The sequence below is a fragment of the Vulpes vulpes genome, chromosome 14 (assembly GCF_048418805.1).
Source record: "Vulpes vulpes isolate BD-2025 chromosome 14, VulVul3, whole genome shotgun sequence".
Lineage (NCBI taxonomy): Eukaryota > Metazoa > Chordata > Mammalia > Carnivora > Canidae > Vulpes > Vulpes vulpes.
Window position 1 is genome coordinate 61,832,434 of NC_132793.1, and position 19,488 is coordinate 61,851,921.

The window sequence follows — 19,488 nt, forward strand, 5'->3', positions numbered from 1 at the left end:
AAAGAAAGAAAAAAAACTTTTATTTAAAAATTTTTCTACTAGAGCCTATTTTTAAAAATTCACTGAAGGTAAGAGTGAATTGGAATCATCACCATAAACTGGTGACTATTTTTTTTTTTTTAAGAGAAACATCTCTTTCTGCCTGTCCAGGACTATAAGTAGTCTCTCCTCTGTTGTTTCCTTCCTATTCTGATAGCCACAAAAAAACCACTTTACACACATCCCAGTGTCCAGATTTGGTTTCTAATACTATTCCAAAAAGCAGTAATAGTCCTCTTGGGAACAAGTTGATTGTATGTTTTATGTCAGGGAAAATTAAGGTGGTCAGAAACATTTTGTTTCTAGAGGTAATATTTCTTTCAGAGATACCTGTCAAAGTATGGAAAAAGGAAAGCATTTTAAAAACCATGAAGGGGGGCAGTCCCTGTGGCGCAGCGGTTTAGCGCCGCCTGCAACCCAGGGTGTGATCCTGGAGACCCAGGATCGAGTCCCACGTCGGGCTCCCTGCATGGAGCCTGCTTCTCCCTCTGCCTGTATTTCTGCCTCTCTCTCTCTCTCTGTGTCTCTATGAATAAATAAATAAAATATTTTAAAAAAACATGAAGGGGGATCCCTGGGTGGCGCAGTGGTTTGGCGCCTGCCTTTGGCCCAGGGCGCGATTCTGGAGACCCGGGATCAAATCCCACATCGGGCTCCCGGTGCATGGAGCCTGCATCTCCCTCTGCCTGTGTCTCTGCCTCTCTCTCTCTCTCTCTCTCTCTCTCTCTGTGACTATCATAAATTAAAAAAATAAAAATAAAAATAAATTTAAAAAAAACGAAGGGAAGCATGGTCATCAAATTGCAACAATTTCAGCATTAAAGGGAAACAAAGATGAGATTAATCAGGAACAAGCTGAATCTGTTGGAAAAAGCTATGAATTTATGACAACACTAAAATGAGAAACATAATACAGAGTGCACTGAAGCATAATTGTAAAGCACACTTGAATTTTTAAAAATATTGTTTGTCATAAATGCTATATTTTAGTCAACACAAAGGATATGATCCTACAGGAGAGTTTTGATTTATGATTATCAATGACAAATAGGCTTCTTTCTCTACAGAGGTAAATATTTAGAAAGACAATTTTGTAAAAGAAGGGACGGTTATCTAGCCTGGTGTTTGGGGGAATGAATCAAGATTAGTTAATAAAAATAGCTGAGTAAAGTCAGTGACTCAGGCCAACAAGTACAGATCCAACAGTACAAAGATTATGTAAAGACAAAATAAGGAGAAAGTAACCTTGATAATGTTTTGTATCTATAAAAATGAAGAGTCCTTAAAACACTGAATGACTATGTAGACGAAACTTCAGCATAGGTGGAAGTGCGCATATCTTACTCTTGTTCGCCCTGGCAATATGGCCCTCACCTTATGATTACAAATTATGAGAGAAAGCACAGTAAATGTTATGAGATGTAAAACCAAACATTCTAGCTGCTCCAACTTCGGGAGGAGTTGGAAGAATCAGTGAAGCAAAGAATAAGATCACAAGAGAAATTGAATCTGTGTGTGTAGGAGCTTAGACTATTGTAGATAATTGTGGTTTCTTCCCCCAGTGTGCTGGAAACCAAGCTATAGTATCATGTGACTGCACCTATGTCTTATTTTGCTTGTTTTATTTTTATTTTTTAAAGATTTATTTATTTATTTATTTATTTATGATAGACAGAGAGAGAGAGAGAGAGAGAGAGAGAGAGAGAGGCAGAGACACAGGCAGAGGGAGAAGCAGGCTCCATGCCGGGAGCCTGATGTGGGACTCGATCCCGGGACTCCAGGATCGCGCCCCGGGCCGAAGGCAGGCGCTAAGCCGCTGAGCTACCCAGGGATCCCCCATTTTGCTTGTTTTATGCACCATACAAATGCCTTTAGGGGTTGCTCTGCTCTAAATTGACTTGGAATTGCGGCAGTTCTAGCAGCCCACAACTCAGATTGCCTTCTCTACTATTAGTGTTGGCTAGGAGGTTTGAGACCAAAGGGAGGCTGATGGGACTTTTTCAGTAAAGTTAACATATTAAACCACCATGCTGCAGATACACATCCTCGTTGACAGGCTAGTTTTGGTTATCTCCAATGACAAATGCCAAACAGTAAGGGAAGCATTGAAAAAAATTGACAAACAGCGATAATAAAATTATTTCTTCAGGATAACAGTTGAGGCATTTAAAGTAAATATACAATACATTAGCTCTTAAGCAAATATTTGTTGCTCATTGTAGACCAAAACAATCCATCTAAAATGTTTTGTACTTACATATTTGGACTCAACAAAAGAGATTCAAAGTTGCTTATTTGTGTTATAAACCATTAGTTTCCCCCCAAGTCATGTGGAAAGAGTCAGAATAGCCCATAAAATTACTTAAATGAATAATGGCAACTATACTTGCTGTTGCCTGGAATGCTGTCTAACCACATTGTAAGTAATTTCTCTGTGGTTTAGTTTCTGGTACAGCAGGGAAAGGTCTACATGTCATATGTTTTGCTAATGCCACAGATTGTTTCAGTCAGAACGCTCATACAAGTTTTGAAGTGTTTAGAAGTTAAAGTTTCTTAAGCTTGTTAATTAATATATATTTGCTTTATTTTTTAAACTATACTATGCATTATGTATGTATGCTTTATCACTTAAATTTTTAAAATAAACTAGGAAAATATAACAGTTTTGAACAAGAATTCTTATTTACATAATTCAAACATTGAGTAATATTTGAATAAGAACTGCTTACTTTTTTTTTTTTAATTTTATTTTATTTATGATAGTCACAGAGAGAGAGAGAGAGGCAGAGACACAGGCAGAGGGAGGAGAAGCAGGCTCCATGCACCGGGAGCCCGACATGGGATTCGATCCCGGGTCTCCAGGATCGCGCCCTGGGCCAAAGGCAGGCGCCAAACCGCTGCGCCACCCAGGGATCCCAGAACTGCTTACTTTTGAAAGCACTCTTTAAAAAATCAATGCAAAAATAAATAAACCCAGAGAGGAAAATGAAAAATTTAGATTTTTGGCTAGTAACTTAAATTCTGGATATTTATGCTAAGGCAAAAATCATTTATTCAAAGATTTAAGTCCAAGGTGGGTTGGATATAAATATTGGACATTGAATATATACATAAGATCATGCATAACTATGTGCCATTATGTGATACTTGGTCTTGGTCTGAAGTAGATTGTAATAATTCATGGAAGAATCACACATCAGTCACTTTTTAGAGGCTTATTTTCCAGAAAAGAGAACCCATGCAAAAAACATCCAAAATCAAAATGGCTGTCGCCTTAGCGAAGATCAACCGAGGAACATTAATTCAAGGATTAAACAGCATATCTAGATCTTCCAAATCAGTGGCCAAACTTCTGCAGCCTCAGCTTGCTTGTAGACTTCTAGAGCTAAGGGGCATATCTCATCGTTTGCTGAGGGAAGTTAATGCACCAAAGCAACCCCTATATAATATGCAGGTGAGTGAATATTAACATTTGCACAAGATATGAGCTCTTTTTTTAGAAAATATTTTCAAATTGCAAGATTTGAAAATGTAGCACATTTGATTGTCATACATATAAAACAAGAATAGTTGTATAAGAAATTAATGATTTGGTCTTTTTTCAATATAGTATATATTCTGGTTTAAATAAATCTGAAAGAGGAAGTAATGTGGACTTTTTTCCTAATCAGTTATTTGATTGAACTATATGAAACTATAAATTTCAAATGGTTAAACCTAAATATCAGCATACAGATTATCACTTACGTCAAACCTAAAAGGAATCCCACAACAAGCCTTAAAAATGACTGTTTTAATTCCTTTTTTCCCCATAACCTTTCTATGTTTCCAAGATAATCTTTGTTTGACTTTACACACTGGAGTATATTCAACTATAAACTCATTTTGACAGGCCCACCAACATCATCTATTTCAAATTATACCCTCTTTTACTGAGAATGTATGTACTGATTCTACATTGTTTTACCGAGGCTCTGTTATATTTTGTTAAGGACAACAGCTCTTAAAACTTTTTCAGGACCAGTTTGTTTTTTCTAAACTTTATGGCATAGAACTCTGTTTTTCCATTTGGGCATTACTCAAAGCATTCTAAATGTTTCTTAAAAGAGATTGGGAATCCTGCAAGTCTGGCACCTAAATAAACCTCAGAGCAAATCATTTGGACTCTGTCGTTGAAAGCAGAAGAACCCTAGCTCAAAAAGACTTAAGCCAAAAATATGTATTAGTTCATGTAGTTGAACAATCTGGAATTGAGAAGGCTTCAATGTATAGGTACTCAAATGATGCCTGCAGGGTCCCATTTCTCTCTTTCTCCCCATCTCCTGGCTCTGCTTCCTCTGTGTTAACTCCATTCACAGACTGACTTGCCCTTCAGGGTTACAAGATGATATGAAGCTGTTTCCAGGACTCCATCCTTCCAGGTTCAATTATAGCAGCAAAAAATGAAAGTGCTTGAGCTAGCATTCCTGGCCAAGTCCCGTAGTTCTCTCTTACAGAACGGCCTCTAAACCAGGGAAATGGGATGCACTGATTGGTCTAGGATTGATGGCCTGCTCTTTCCCTTTACCCCTCCAGCAGAGGTTGGAGTTCCATCCTGACTGCATGACCAGAGAATGGGGAGAGGATGAATCCTCAAACAAAATTTGAGTTATTTTGAAAAGATGAGAAAATGGCTGATGGATGGCTGAAATCAACAAAATATCCATTACATAGGAATCTCTCCTTAAGCAAAGATTTTAACGTATCTAGAAATCATCAGATAGTTCAACTATGAATTGCCTGAGATAGCAACTACAAAAGCCTCCATTATAATACTTGATGTTTGAGAAAGTAAAAAAATACTTTGTGTTTGTTAACTACTGGATTCTCTAAGCACTATGACCCTTATTCCTCTATCTTTAGGTTGTCAAGAAGAAATACAGCTGAGCTGTATAATTCCAACTGAAACACATTCCTAAAATGAATAGTTTGCCATGATGTTTCTTTCCTTCCATTGTTAATCCATAGTTTTTATAGAGGTTTGATATAAGAAATGTCCTTTGAAACATATTTCTGTATGTGTTATGAAATCACATTTAAAGACACTGTCCACTCTGTTATTCAGTCTTTCTTTTTTCTCCTCTTTGCTAAGTCAGAACTGGAGAATCTCAGATTTTATACTATTTACAAGCTAATAAGTTAGCCTGCCACCGGTGTTCAAACACATACACTGATAACAGACACAAGACTCCCTTGAGTCAGAGACAGAGGTTGTTTATTATTTACTGCACAGCAGCCAGAGCCATAGCTTGTGTCATTTCCCTAACCCCTGACTTCCCACAGAGCACATGTTACCTAGGCGTGTAATAAGTTGCATCATAGGAGAGGAGCCTGAAATTAGGAGACTCAGCTTTTATAGGAGTGCTGGCTCATCTGCCCAGCCTGAGAGACAGAGACAGAGACAGAGAGACACAGAGAGAAACAAAGGGAGAAAAAGAGAGAGGGAATTGGGGGTGGGGAACGAGAAGTAAATGTTTCTAGAGGGTTTAAGGCGAAGGCTTTATCTTTAGTGCCCTGTGACATGTCTTGGGAGATACATCTCCAGATCTCTCCAGAGGAATATACTTTCTCCTGCTTCTAAAGCTGTTTGCTATTCACCATGTCCTTTGCTCAGAAGGCCCAGTCTATACAGGAATGAGAGACAGCCACAGAGAACTGCCTCCCGATACTCATGAAAATTCAGTGGCAGGAAAATTATCTTTCCAGTTGAATTTGTGTTTCCTTATATCCAATATTGAGAGCTAAAAAACACAACGGATTTGTCTCTTTGCCCTAACTGACAGTGAGTGTCACAGGTAAATTGAGAGCTTAATTGTGATACTGCATTCCAGGGACCTGAGGTGAAAGAAGCAGGTTGAGGGAATAAGTGACCTGTTCAAGGTCCATATGCTGTGACTGTCTCTTTGACATCAACTCAAAATCAACACCTATGAAATTTCTCCTCCTTTGCTGTTGTTCTAATTGTCTTAGAGTCTAACTTTAATTTTTAAAATTCTTGTCAACACAATATTTCAAAATATATATAATGTAGTTTATCAGAAGTTCCACCCAAATGTAAATTGGTAGTAATATTTTACAGTATAACCTTCAGATACTTCCTTTATAAAAAGAAATATAATTGGGCACCCAAGTGGCTCAGTTGGTTCAGTGTCTGCCTTCAGTTCAGGTCGTGATCCTGGGTCCTGGGATTGAGGCCCGCATGGGGAGGATTCTCCTTCTCCTCCCTGCTTATGCTCTCTCTCACTATCTCTGTTGCTGTCTCTCTCTCTCTCTCTGTCAAATAAACCTTTTTTTTTAAAGATTTTATTTATTTATTCATGAGAGACACACAGAGAGAGAGAGAATGAGCAAGAGAGAGAGAGAGAGGCAGACACAGGCAGAGGGAGAAGCAGGCTCCATGCAGGAAGCCCGACACGGGACTCGATCCCGGATCTCCAGGATCAGGCTCTGGGCTGAAGGCAGCACTAAACCGCTGAGCCACCGGGGCTGCCCTCTCTCAAATAAATCTTAAAAATATATTTATATATATGTTTTATATATATAATTAACCATGTTCTAATCCATTCCACATTTTTTTCTCTACCAAAGGTAATTATTATCCTTGGGTTGATGTTAGCATTTCTATGCATACTTTTATATTTCACTACATTTGTATACATCTATTTTTCTACATATATTTAAAATTTATATAAATGATATAATACTGTACTCATCCTTCTGAAGCTTTGTTTTTTCACTCAATGTTTTTGAAATCTGTAGCTATGGTTTATTATTTTATATTGTTTGTGGTATCCCATTGTAAGAAAAAATAATCCACAGTTTATTGTTGGACAGATGGGCAATTTAGTTTCCTTTTTTTTTGTATTACAAACAATATTTCATTGAACACTCTTATAAATGACTCCTTATCTCTGTGTGTGAGACATTCTTCAGGTATCTATCTAGAAGAGGGATTACTGGGTCATGAGGGATGCACATCTTCAATTTTATTAGCTGTTGTCAATATGCATTTCACTTTCTTGTGAATCATAGTGATTCTTGAATCTGAGGATAATTTCTTCAGTTTCAAAAAATTCTTAGCCATAGTTTGTTCAAATATTACCTCTTTCTCATTTTCTCTAATCTCTTTTTCTGGAGTATCTATTAAACATACTTTGGACCTTTTCATTTTATTCTTTTTTTTTTTTAAGATTTTATTTATTTATTCATGAAAGACACACACACAGAGAGAGAGAGAGAGAGAGAGAGGCAGAGACACAGGGAGAAGCAGGCTTCATGCAGGGAGCCTGACGCAGGACTCCATGCAGGGTCCATGCAGGGAGCCTGACGCGGGACTCGATCCTGGGTCTCCAGGACCAGGCCCTGGACTGAAGGCAGCGCTAAACCACTGAGCCACCCGGGCTGCCCCCATTTTATTCTTTATATCTATTAACCTTCCTCATATTTTCCCTTTAGTTATCTCTTTTTGATACTTCCTGGAACATATACTCACAAACTTACTGCTCCACCTTTTAGTTCCTGGCACAGGGAAACCCTTCCTTCTTTCCTTCCTTCCTTCCTTCCTTCCTTCCTTCCTTCCTTCCTTCCTTCCTCTTTCCTCCTCTTTCCTCCCTCCCTCCCTTACTTCTTTTTCCTTTCTTTTTTGTAAACTCAGTCTTGATTAAATTCAGCATTTGATTTTATAGAGAGTTTGTGGGGGCATTTCTATGTGTGTAAGGGTCCCACAGTAGCTCAGCCTGCCCTACTACTGAAACCAGATGTCCTTCAACTTTACTTAGTATGTTTTATAAATTTTAATACAAGATGGTTGCATTTCTTTCTGGAAGTAAATGAAGTATTCTGCTTTTTCATTTATTCAGCATATATTTATTGCACATTGAAATGTAAAATCACTAGGTTAGATATCAGATGTCTTGCTCTTGTCCTATATGGATTCTGTGGATGAGAGGCAAGTAAGCAGTGTCGGTGGAGTATAGCAAGTGCATGATCAGAATGTGCAAAATGTACTATGGAAGCATCAACAAGGGGCATATAATTCCAAAGAGTGGTCAGTGTAGCCTTCCTAGAAGATAATACTGGATCTTGAACAGAGGAGATATTAGCAAAGTGAAGAAGTAGGAGACTTATTCCCGGAAGTGAACACTGTATGTTAAGATGCTGAGGTCAGAGAGAGCATGACTTATTTAGGAAATGTAAGCAGTTTCATGTGACTAGAGCAAGACAAGTGGGAACAGTGTCAAATCAGAGATTCCAGGGTCCTTTTGGGTTAGGAATGCAGAATTAGCTTTATTTGGATAATATGTATTAGCTAGGGTGGAGAATCAGAATTGCCACTGAGAGGAATTACGTTGTAGCAAGGAAGAAAACAATATACCTCAAATATAAAAGTCTCAGTGAAGAAGGATTAGAAGTATAAATAGTGAAGATAATGGCCTGGAGAATCAAAGGAACAAAAGACTAATATAAGAGGTGCGTTGAAGGTCAATGGATTGGTCTGTGAATGGAGTGTACCCACGGTACCAGTGTACCAGAGAGCTAAGTGGCACAGCACGAGAGAGTGACGCCAGCCCTGGTACATACATTGCTTGGTTGTCTTTCTATAGTAACAGAGTTTAGCTTACCCAGGATGAATTGCAGCATGAATTCCTTCAAGGATTGCCAGGCTGCCTGTGTCAAAGTAGAACTTTCTCTTGTGCAGAAGTAAAAGGAATGCAATCTGGAATTGCCATGCAAGGGGGTATGTTTTGTAGGTTCATGGAGGATGTCACCTTATGTAGGAAGGTGAGCAGCCCAGTTAACCTGTCTGGAGGTGTTAAAGATCCTCTTCATATGTCTGTCTTATCACTGATCTGAGGATAATTAATGATAGAAAGATATTTTTGTGCATAGAGCACCTTAAATGGTTCTACCAGAACTCTGTTGGCTATTATGGAGCTGGGGATGCTCTGTAATTTCTCCCTCAAGAACATGCAGTAATTGTCTCAAGATGATTAGAGGATGAACATTGTTACAGGAGCTCCGTGACAATATCTTCAGGCCTTTCTGGTTGTATACAATGCTCAGCCCTAGCGCATGTCCTATGTGCGTTAGCATCTTCAGAGATACTGAGCCCAATATGAAATATCCAAAGACCCAACTGATACAAGTGACCTGAAGAGACCCTGATGGCCTGTTGTAACATGAGCACATAGTTGGAGTCAATCCTCTCCAGCTTTTTTTTAAAGGAGCCTTCCTTCGTACCTGTCTTTATGGGTACTGAGTCAAGTTGCTCCTCAAACCCTGCCAGGTTATGCAGGCATGAGATTATAGCAAGTTATCTGCTGGTTCTGAAAGGGCCTCAGGAATGGAAAGCTCTGGTTAAGTAATTTCTTGGTGGTTTTCAACATCCCTAGCATCGATACTTACAGAGTGGAGCATCTGCCTAGCCTTATAAGCTGTTCTGGATGAGTAAAGCTTGCAGCTGCTCTAGGCTGCAGTGACCTAGATAATCAGCTTGAATGCTGACTTCAGCCAAGACACGTCAGCTCCCAGACATAGTTGTTGACTTTGGCAGGGCAATGCAGGGCCATAGGACCAGGAGCTCTTGCTATGATCGAATCTTCCTTATATATGCCCCAATTTTCCTTATAGTGGCATTAGAGATGACTGTTTCTCCTTTGGACAGGCACTGTGGAGTAGGGGAAGCCAGATATGGGCAAAAGTAAAGAAAACCCTCACCATCTAAAATGTCTGTGACTTACGTGAACCCTATTGAACTTGTGCTTCCTTTTTTAGGATGAAGACCAGATACTTTTCTAAGTATAGTTTCTTCCTAGCTGCAACCCTCCAATGTAGATTCCAGTTTGGGGTTTAAACTCAAACTTCAGGGGCACCTGAGTGGCTCAGTGGTTGAGCGTCTGCCTTTGGCTCAGGTCATGATCCTGGGGTCCTGGGATCAAGTCCCACACCAGGCCCCCCAGAGGGGGCCTGCTTCTCCCTCTGCCTATGTCTCTACCTCTCTCTGTGTGTCTCTCATGAATAAATAAATAAAATCTTGAAAAAAATAAACTCAAATCTCACATATTCTGTGGAAAAATATGTAAACCTCAAAAATATCAAGAACTTCTAGGGGTCCTTGATGGGCTTGCCACGAGAGGTTATCTTGGGTGGTATAATTCAAGACCTGGGGAAAAAGGACAATTCCTAGAAAGAATCCCTGGAATCGTGAAGACATGACCTCTCCAAGCTGGCCAAGAGGTTGGGGCATTGGAGCTTGTATAGGACCATGTAAGAGTTTATTCAATAAGAGTGTTCCACAGGATAGTAATACCAGGATAAACAAAGTCCAATAGTTTTCTGTACTGTGGACTGCTAGGAGCCCTCCTGTGCTCATGAGTACTTGGGGTTGCTCATGGTTATGTAGCTTTTCCAAGCCTATAGGAAATCTTTTTTTTCTGGACCTGTTACCCAGTCAGTGCTGCTTGCAATGCTTACTTGTGAATTACTGAGTTAAAGTTTCCCCTATTACTACTATCCTGGTATCCTTTGTCAAAGTGGTTTTGAACAACATAAACTAAGTTGGGCTGGTGGTTTTTAACCTTCAGGTCATCTATGAGCGGGTCTTTATTATTTTCTAAATTGCTAATGGTTTGCTCTTTTGTGATTTATCTAAATTTTAGTGAAAATAAGATAAACACAGATACTTCTTTTATGACTTGAGGTGGCCAAAATTATGTGGCAGGAGTGGAACTCAAAATTACGTGAAAGAAATTTTGTTAGAGATTGAAATGTTTTTACTGTTGAAATATCTATGTGTCTGAGATGTTATTAGCATGACCATATAACATATCCATATATCTTACATATCCATGTATCTTATATGTTAATATTAATGTTAAAAATTCAAAGAAATATGGGCATTATATTGATATCAAGAGTCTTTTCACTTAAATAGGCAAATAAAATTAATATAAGAAGTTAAGATAACATTTTTAAAATTGGCTGAGGTAGCTAAATAAAACCTTTGATTTATTTATCTGTTTTAACATACACTATCCTTGCTTCTAGCAAGCCAAAAAATGAAACAGGGTGGTTTATAATATGAAAAATATGTATTGGAAGTAGGTCATAAAATTGAAAAATGGCTACTTGCCAGTAGCCACATAAATTTTGGAGGAAATATATTTTCTACAGGACTGACTCATTAAAGGAATGGCAAGTGTTTATTAAAAGCATTAAAATGGTGAAAAAGTGACCCTGAGGCAATATACAGATTCATCATTCAGAAGCATAACATGTATCAGATAATTTATTTTGAAACTTTGAAAAGAAATCAGTTTTAATTACTTTAGGTGAAGAACAAAATCTGAAAAAGAAGTTGCAGTAAAACAGGAAGAGAGTAATTTCTCATGTGTGCAGACACCACATTTATTTTCATTGTATGTGGCCTACCAGTTACCGAGTATGGACCTCCCACCATACGTTCACATGTTGACAAACTCGTGAAACTTACTCTGCTAGGAGGCATTTTGTTGGAGTATATCTGCTCTCTTTCCTGACGTCTGCTCTCTACTTGTCTGTCTCCCTGTAGCCTAATAGTGGGATTCAAAAGCACGCTATCAATTTGATTCTTCTAGCAAGAGGGAAAGAGCAGCAGCTGCCTCATTTCCTGGAAACTCTTTCCAGAAGCCAGGAACTCTGGGAAATTTTCCAGTTCTCCAAACTAACTTATGGCGAGAGTAGGCTAAAACTGCCCCTCCCTATTCCCATATCTAGGAGTTAGTATGGCCTGAAAGACAAGTAAGAAGGAATGCCCCCTTCCACTGCACCTCCCACCACCTCCATCCCTTAGCTGGCAGGCTAGATAGTATTCTTGGCTTCCGCATTCCATTAGTCACTTTAGGGAGAAGGAGGTAAATTGTGATGGGCAATTTTGTTCTTCATTCAGCAGTGGCAGCAGTAAGCAAAAACTGAATACACTGCAACAGGCACTTAGAACACTGCCATACAAATGTTTGTTCAATAGAATGTCATTATGTATTCTTCAGAAGCACTTTTTAAAAGGCTGCAATATGCCATTGAGTGAATATAGCTTAACTTACCTGACCATTCTGCTATCAATTGTTACAATTGTTCAGTGTCATAAATAACTTTAATGTACACATACATACTGTTCTTTCTAGTTTGTATGCCTCTTTACTGTGCATTTGCATGATTTTATTAGCTGCAGCCTGTACCTTTGGGGAGTTATTGAAGCCATTGAGTGTCTTGGCGCTTACTTCAGAGGAGCATGGCTAACTGCCACTTCACTGCTGAATGGGAGGGAATGTTTTTCCTAATGCCCTCATTTCATATCCTACTCAAGGCAAGATAGGTGAACTAGAAGAGAGTATAATTCCCTTAAATTAAATATATTCTGAAAAAAAATTAAATATATTCTGTTATGTTTGAGGCAGAGACACCTATGACCAGAAGCTAGAAACCTTTGAGAGGCAAATTCATTATTGGTGTAAACCTTCTCTGTGTCAGAAAAAAAAAAAGCATGCTGGATGTGAACAAAGAGCATTTCCTAAAGCTTAATGATCATCTAAGGTTAATGCTGGCCTTCAGCAGTCTCATGATTAACATTTCCAATCAGGTCATTAATCTGCAGGAAATGCTTAGTATTTTGATTGCTGTTTGCTTAATGAAGAGGTGAATAATTTAGTAAAGGATGATTACATGAATTTGAACAAAGAAAAGACTGTTTTTCTAACATGCACAGTGGCACCCCCTAGTGAGCACACTTGTTAAATGTAAAAAAGTTCAAGTAATTTTAGATTTTGGAAATGCAAGATTATAGATCTTCCATAGGTTTTGGGGCAGCCTGGGTGGCTCAGCGGTTTAGCACCTAGCGCCTTCGGCCCAGGGCGTGATCCTGGAGACCAGGGATCGAGTCCCATGTCGGGCTCCCTGCAGGGGAGCCTGTGTCTCTGCCTCTCTGTCTCTCATAAATGAATAAAATCTTTAAAACAACAACAACAACAAAAAATAGATCTTTCATAGGTTTTTATAGATCTGCCATAGCAAAAGAGAGCACCTTTTTGAGGGACACCTGGGTGGCTCAGTGGTTGAGCGTCTGCCTTTGGTTTAGATCGTGATTCCAGAGTCCTGGGATTGAGTCGCCGCACTGGGCTTTCTGCATGGAACCTACTTCTCCCTCTGTCTATGTCTCTGCCTCTCTCTGTGTGTCTCTTGTGAATAAATAAATAAAATAAAAAGAGAGTACCTTTTTTATAAAAAAGAGAGAGAGAGAGAAATATATATTTTTGGAATGTGAAAAAACCCCAAATAGGCTCAGTAGATAACTTTCTTTAGAAATATTTAAATTCTCATTTCACAGTAACATTGTAAAATTTAACACTGTAACATTGAAAACTTATATTGTAGTAAGAAAAGTTTTTTTCTGTTTTGCAGGTCAGAAGGGGTTCTTTGTTTGAAATCATTTCTTTTCCAGCAAAGACTGCTTTAATTAGCATAATGTATGCTTCATATGCAGCACTCATTTATTTGGTAAGTTAAGAAAATTATTAGAATATAGATATAAATATACTTATCTCATGTACTCTTAAATATATAGATATAGGGATCCCTGGGTGGTGCAGCGGTTTGGCGCCTGCCTTTGGCCCAGGGCGCGATCCTGGAGACCCGGGATCGAATCCCACGTCGGGCTCCCGGTGCATGGAGCCTGCTTCTTCCTCTGCCTGTGTCTCTGCCTCTCTCTCTCTCTGTGACTATCATAAATAAATAAAAAAATTTAAAAAAATATTTAAAAAAATATATATAGATATATTATAAATTTATAAGCCAAGGTACTATCCTCTTGTTACACAAAATAATTTTACATTAAACATTTACTTTTCTAAAAAAAAATTACTTTTCTGAGATAAAGTCAATTCATTTCTGAGGCAAGTCAATCCACCAAAAACAAATTTGCTTGAATAACTAAAATTATGTTTATAAAGTTTATTATTACTTAGTCAAGACATTTTGGTTTTACTTTCACTTAGCTATGGTTGTTTTGTTTCAGCCATTGTGCCATGGTTTGCTAAAGTTCAGCATTCCATCATTTAAGTCTATGATATTGGGGAACACAAGTATTACTGTATTTTGAATTACAAGTGCTGTAATTCAAAAATGTTCATTAAAAAGTGTGAAAAAAGAGGCACCTGGGTTGCTTGGTTGGTTAAGCATCCAACTCTTAATTTTATTTAGCTCAGGTCATGATCTCAGGGTTGTGAGATCGAGCCCTGCACTCTCTCTCTCACTCTCCCTCTTCCCCTCCCCTTCTAGTCACAGGCAAGGAGTTCTCTCTCTAAAAATAAAATAAAATAAAAATAAAGTGTGACAAAAATATAAAGGATTTTATAAACTATAAAGGTTTATTTTCTTTTAATCCATTGCCAGTGATACTACTAAATTTAAAAAAAGTATAAAGTATAATACACAGAGAAAAGTATGATGAATTATTATCATACACAGCTTGATGATTATCACAAAATCAAGAAACAGAGTATAACCCTCATTCTAGAAGCCTCTTTCTCACTCCCCTCAAAACTAAAACTACTAACTTCATAATCACTAACCTCTTCTACAGAGGGTAACCACTATTTTGATTTCTAATACCATAAGACAGTCTTGTTTAAATTGTATTTAAATAAAGTCATATACTATATATTATTTTATATGTCTTTTTTGCTCAGTTATCATTAGTAGATTCATTAATTACCTATAGCAATAGTTTGTTGGTTTTCATTGCTGAGTAGCATTTCATTGATTGTAAATATATTCAATATATATATTCTATATATATGTCACTATTCACTCTATGGTGGAAATTTTTTATTATATACAACTTTGGCAATTGTGAATATGGTTTCCATGAATGTCCTTGTACATACATTTTGGTAAAATTTCTGGATCACAGAATATGCAGTTGTTCATCTCTAGTAGATAATGCCCAACAGTTGCTATGGTCAGTCTTTTCCATTTTAGCCATTCTTGTGGATATGTAGTATTATCACCTTGTGCTTTAATTTGTATTTCCTTTGTTATTAATGAGATTGAGTTCCTTTTTATGCATTAAGTGGACATTGGGATATCTTCTTTTGTGAATTTCTGTAAAAGTCTCTTCTGTTTTTCTATTCTATCTTTTTCATTATTGATTTGTATTTTTAAAAAATTCTAGGGCTATGGGATCCTTGGGTGGTGCAGCAGTTTGGCGCCTGCCTTTGGCCCAGGGCGCGATCCTGGAGACCCGGGATCGAATCCCACATCGGGCTCCCGGTGCATGGAGCCTGCTTCTCCTTCTGCCTGTGTCTCTGCCTCTCTCTCTCTCTCTCTCTCTCTGTGTGTGACTATCATAAATAAATAAAAATAAAAAAAAATAAAAAATAAAAAATTCTAGGGCTAAATCTATTTTGGTGATTTCTTTTATTCTGTGACTTCCTTTCACCCTTTTAGCAGTGTCTTTGAAACAAATTTTTAATTTTAATGTAGTCCAGTGTATTAATCTTTTCTTTATGTTAAGTGCTTTTTATGGCCTAATTAGGGGATATTGACCTACATCCAAGGTCATGAAACTGTTCCCTCTGATATATTGTACAAGGCTCATTATTTTATCTTTTACTTTTATTTATTTATTTTTAAAAATTTTATTTATTTATTCACGAGAGACAGACAGAGAGAGAGAGAGAGAGGCAGAGATACAGGCAGAGGAAGAAGCAGGCTCCATGCCAGGAGTCTGATGTGGGACTCAATCCCGGGACTCCAGGATCAGGCCCTGGGCTGAAGGTGGTGCTAAACCACTGAGCCACCCGAGGTGCCCTATCTTTTACTTTTAGATTTATAATCCATTTGGAATTGGTATGAGGTAAGGGACAAATTTTTCCTTCACAGGTATCCAGTTGATCCAACTCAATCTGCTAGGGGGAAAAACTTTTCCTATTGCCCCAGAACATTTCTTTTGTCGTAAATCAAGTGTCTGTTTATAGACTCTTTGTTCTATCCATTGATCTATTTTTCTGTTCTTACACTGATTCAGCATTGTATTATTTACTAATAATTATATACTAATTCAACATTGTATTATTTACAAGAGCTTTATAAGTCATAACTAGTAGAATAAGTCCTCCCTTCTATCCATGAGCATGGTATATCCTTCTATTTATTGGGTCTTCTTTAATTTTTCTTAATAATTCTCATAGCTTTTTTTGTTAGAGGTCTTACACATTTTTGTTCATATTTGTTGATCATATTGAAACACACAATAGTAAAGATTCAGTTTCCCCCATAACCTATAGATTGATTGTGGTCCCAACTAAAATGTGAGCAGGAGCGCAAGTTGACTAAGATTTATAAGGAAATGAAAAAGGTCAAGAATAGCCAAGTCATCCTTGAAAAAATAGTAAAAGAACTTACTTTCATAAACATATTCATGGTTTTTAAAAATAACTGAACTTATAAATATTTTTCAGGTGTTTAAATTTTTGAGAAGTAGAACACCTGGATGGCTCCATGGTTGAGCATCTACCTTTGGCTCAGGGTGTGATCCCAGAGTCCCGGGGTGAATCCCACATTTGGCTTCTGCAGGAAGCCTGCTTCTCTCTCTGCCTATGTCTCTGCCTCACTGTATATGTCTTTCATGAATAAATAAATAACGTCTTTAAAAAATAATGAATAAAAAATAAATTTTTGAGAAGTGCTCAGTATCTTAAATGTGAATCTCATACAAAAATGACATCCAACTGAGCTGGGATGGAAATATGCTGCAAAAAAATGGGTGAGATGAAGTAGCTGCAATGAAACTGAAATAAATTAGACTAAAGACAAAATTAAATTCTAATTTCTTGAAGGCTTTTGAAATCATCCCGCATGACTTGTCATGCTATAAACTTTCTAAGTAGGTATTAGAAACAACTTTTTGGTGACCTGATTAATTGGTCATGTATGTGCCCAAAGTCTAGGAGAGGTCAGGGCTAGAATTATGCTTTTGAAAGCAAATAATTATATGTTGTAAGTTAATGCCCTGTGAGTGGAACCACTGTGGAAAGAGTGAAAAGTCTGGAAGTGAAAAGAGTAGAAAGTCAACAGAAATTTTAAAAATAGCAACATTCAAGGTGAGCTAAGAAGAAATCCATGAAGGAGACAAAGCAATAATCAGAAAAGTAAGAAGAGAATCAGGAGACAAAGTGTCAAGGAAATAGAGACTTAGTTGTGAGCAGTTAAGTATCAAATACCAACAGAAAGCATCAAGTAAAATAAAGATTTGAAAAGTGTTCATTAGATCTAGTAGTAAAGATATTGGAGCCAACCATCTTAAAACTATTCCAGTGGTGTGATAGGATAAGTAAGACAGAAATAAGCAGGTTTCAATGAAGAGGAGATGATAAAACCAAATCATGAATTCATGAATATAGATGCTGATTTGATCAAGAAAAGCAACCATATATAGCAGTGAAGAGGAAAACAGGGTGCCAAGGATTTTTATTTTAATTTTAAGATGTTAGATACTTGAGCACATTGGAAGTTACAGGGCAAGAGGCAGTCAAAAAGGAGAGGCTGAAAAGGCATGGAATAATTGATAGGAAAGAGGTAGGGTAGACTAAAAGTAAACACAAGAGAGGTACTGACCTTGATCAAGACCCTTCATTTTCTGTGACTGGGGTAGAAGTGGTTAGAATGGGCACAGATAAAATTTTGTTGGTGGGGAAAGAAGAAATATATTGAATAAGACAGGGCTTCCTAATCTGTTTTGGAAGGGAGAGAGAGAGCATGCTCTTGAGCAGATGAACAGGGGGAGGGGCAGAGGGAGAGAGCATTTTAAGCAGGCTCCATGCCCAGCATGGAGTCAAACAAGATGCTCAATCTCATGACCCTGAGATCATGACCTAACCCAAAATTAAGAGATGGATGCTTAATGGACAGAGCCACCCAGACCCACTCCCTCCCCCAATCTTTTTTCACAGCATGGCATACATGGAAAATTATCCTACATGGGGATAAATGGATGAAGCTGTTTGCAGCTGGAAGTGATGGACCTCAAGGCTTATAGCTCTAGGTTGGGATATACTTGGATATGGGATATACAAAAAATACCTGGCAGTACCTTAATTGCTGAAGACATTTAAATATCTCAGTTAATTAGAAGTCTCAAGTTAGGTGGTTCCCAGGTTTGTACAGTGGATCTACAATGTCATCTGAACCCAGGGCCTTTCCATCTTTATTTTATGCTTTCTTGTTTGTTGTTTTTGGTCCTTATGTTTGCTGCCTCATGCTCATATTTTATTTTGTTGGCTAGAACAAGGTCATGTGACCACATCCTAACAGCAGGGAAGTGAAGGGAAGCATCTGGTATTCCCTCATTCTACAGTGGGATGCAGGCCAAGAGAGGAGAAGGCAAGAGGCAGATGAGAAGGAAATTGAAGTTGGTCAAGCCAAGGCCCTCAATACTCTATTACCTTCTTTAGGAAAACCCTCTAAGAGTTAATAGCCAATTATGTCAGCTTTAGGCATCGCTTTGGTAAAATAAGCTAGTTTAGGTCTTCTTACATTTTATGGATTTTATTATTCTTGTTGCTTGCCTTAAGCTCTTATCATCATCATCTTTTTCATCATTAGTAAACTTACTCTGTAAGTTTCCAATTTTCAAAGCTCCATTACTCTGTGTTTTGTTTTGACATTCTTAAAATACTGAATGGCATTCTTTTGAGGGAAAATGGATTATGTGTTTGCTTAGAAATCATTGATCTGCTAGTTTACTAAATTCTAACTAATGTGTTTATGGCCTTCCAATTGCACACATAGGTATAAGCAAAGTGTAGAGGGAGAAAATAAAACAAAAAAAAATCTATTTTGAGATATTAACATGTTTGGGGACAAATCCCATCTCTCAGAAAATGTTTCATTTAGTTCAGGAGAAGAAAGGAGTCTCATTTAATTAAATCAGAGTAAAGATGTAAAGCACTTAATGAATGGGGGGGAGAAGTAAAGCATGTCTTTATTGAAGCATACTATGCTTTAATTTTCTTTCTAGATGATAGTGTAATATATTTAGAACAAAGAATCAATCTCCTGATGTTTATCATGTGCTTAGGAAAGGAAGTGCTTCTTTTTTTTTTTTAAAGATACCAAATTCTAGAGACATTTCTAATACATTTTTTTTATTTTTTATTTATTTATGATAGTCACACAGAGAGAGAGAGAGAGAGAGAGAGAGAGAGAGGCAGAGACATAGGCAGAGGGAGAAGCAGGCTCCATGCACCGGGAGCCTGATGTGGGATTCGATCCCGGGTCTCCAGGATCGCGCCCTGGGCCAAAGGCAGGCGCTAATCTGCTGCGCCACCCAGGGATCCCCCAGGAAGTGCTTCTTTATTAAAGAATAAGATTAATGAC

General features: G+C 37.8%; 1 protein-coding gene across 5 annotated transcripts in view; it reads left to right on the forward strand.

Moving 5' to 3' along the window:
* The window catches only part of SPATA9 (spermatogenesis associated 9), a 63,491-nt gene that overhangs the window by 30,061 nt on the left and 13,942 nt on the right, over window positions 1-19,488 (forward strand). For 2 of the 5 annotated variants that reach the window (XR_011997022.1, XR_011997023.1), the window contains 2 exons: window positions 13,513-13,608; window positions 15,284-15,415. Coding sequence is in view for 2 of the 5 variants with exons in the window: in XM_025992882.2 (XP_025848667.1) it covers window positions 3,266-3,493; window positions 13,513-13,608 (324 nt within the window). In the remaining 3 variants the exon portion in view is untranslated. Of the gene's footprint in view, window positions 1-3,265; window positions 3,494-13,512; window positions 13,609-15,283; window positions 15,416-19,488 lie in introns of those variants that run through there. The other 3 variants (XM_072736751.1, XM_025992882.2, XR_011997025.1) reach the window with 2 other exon arrangements.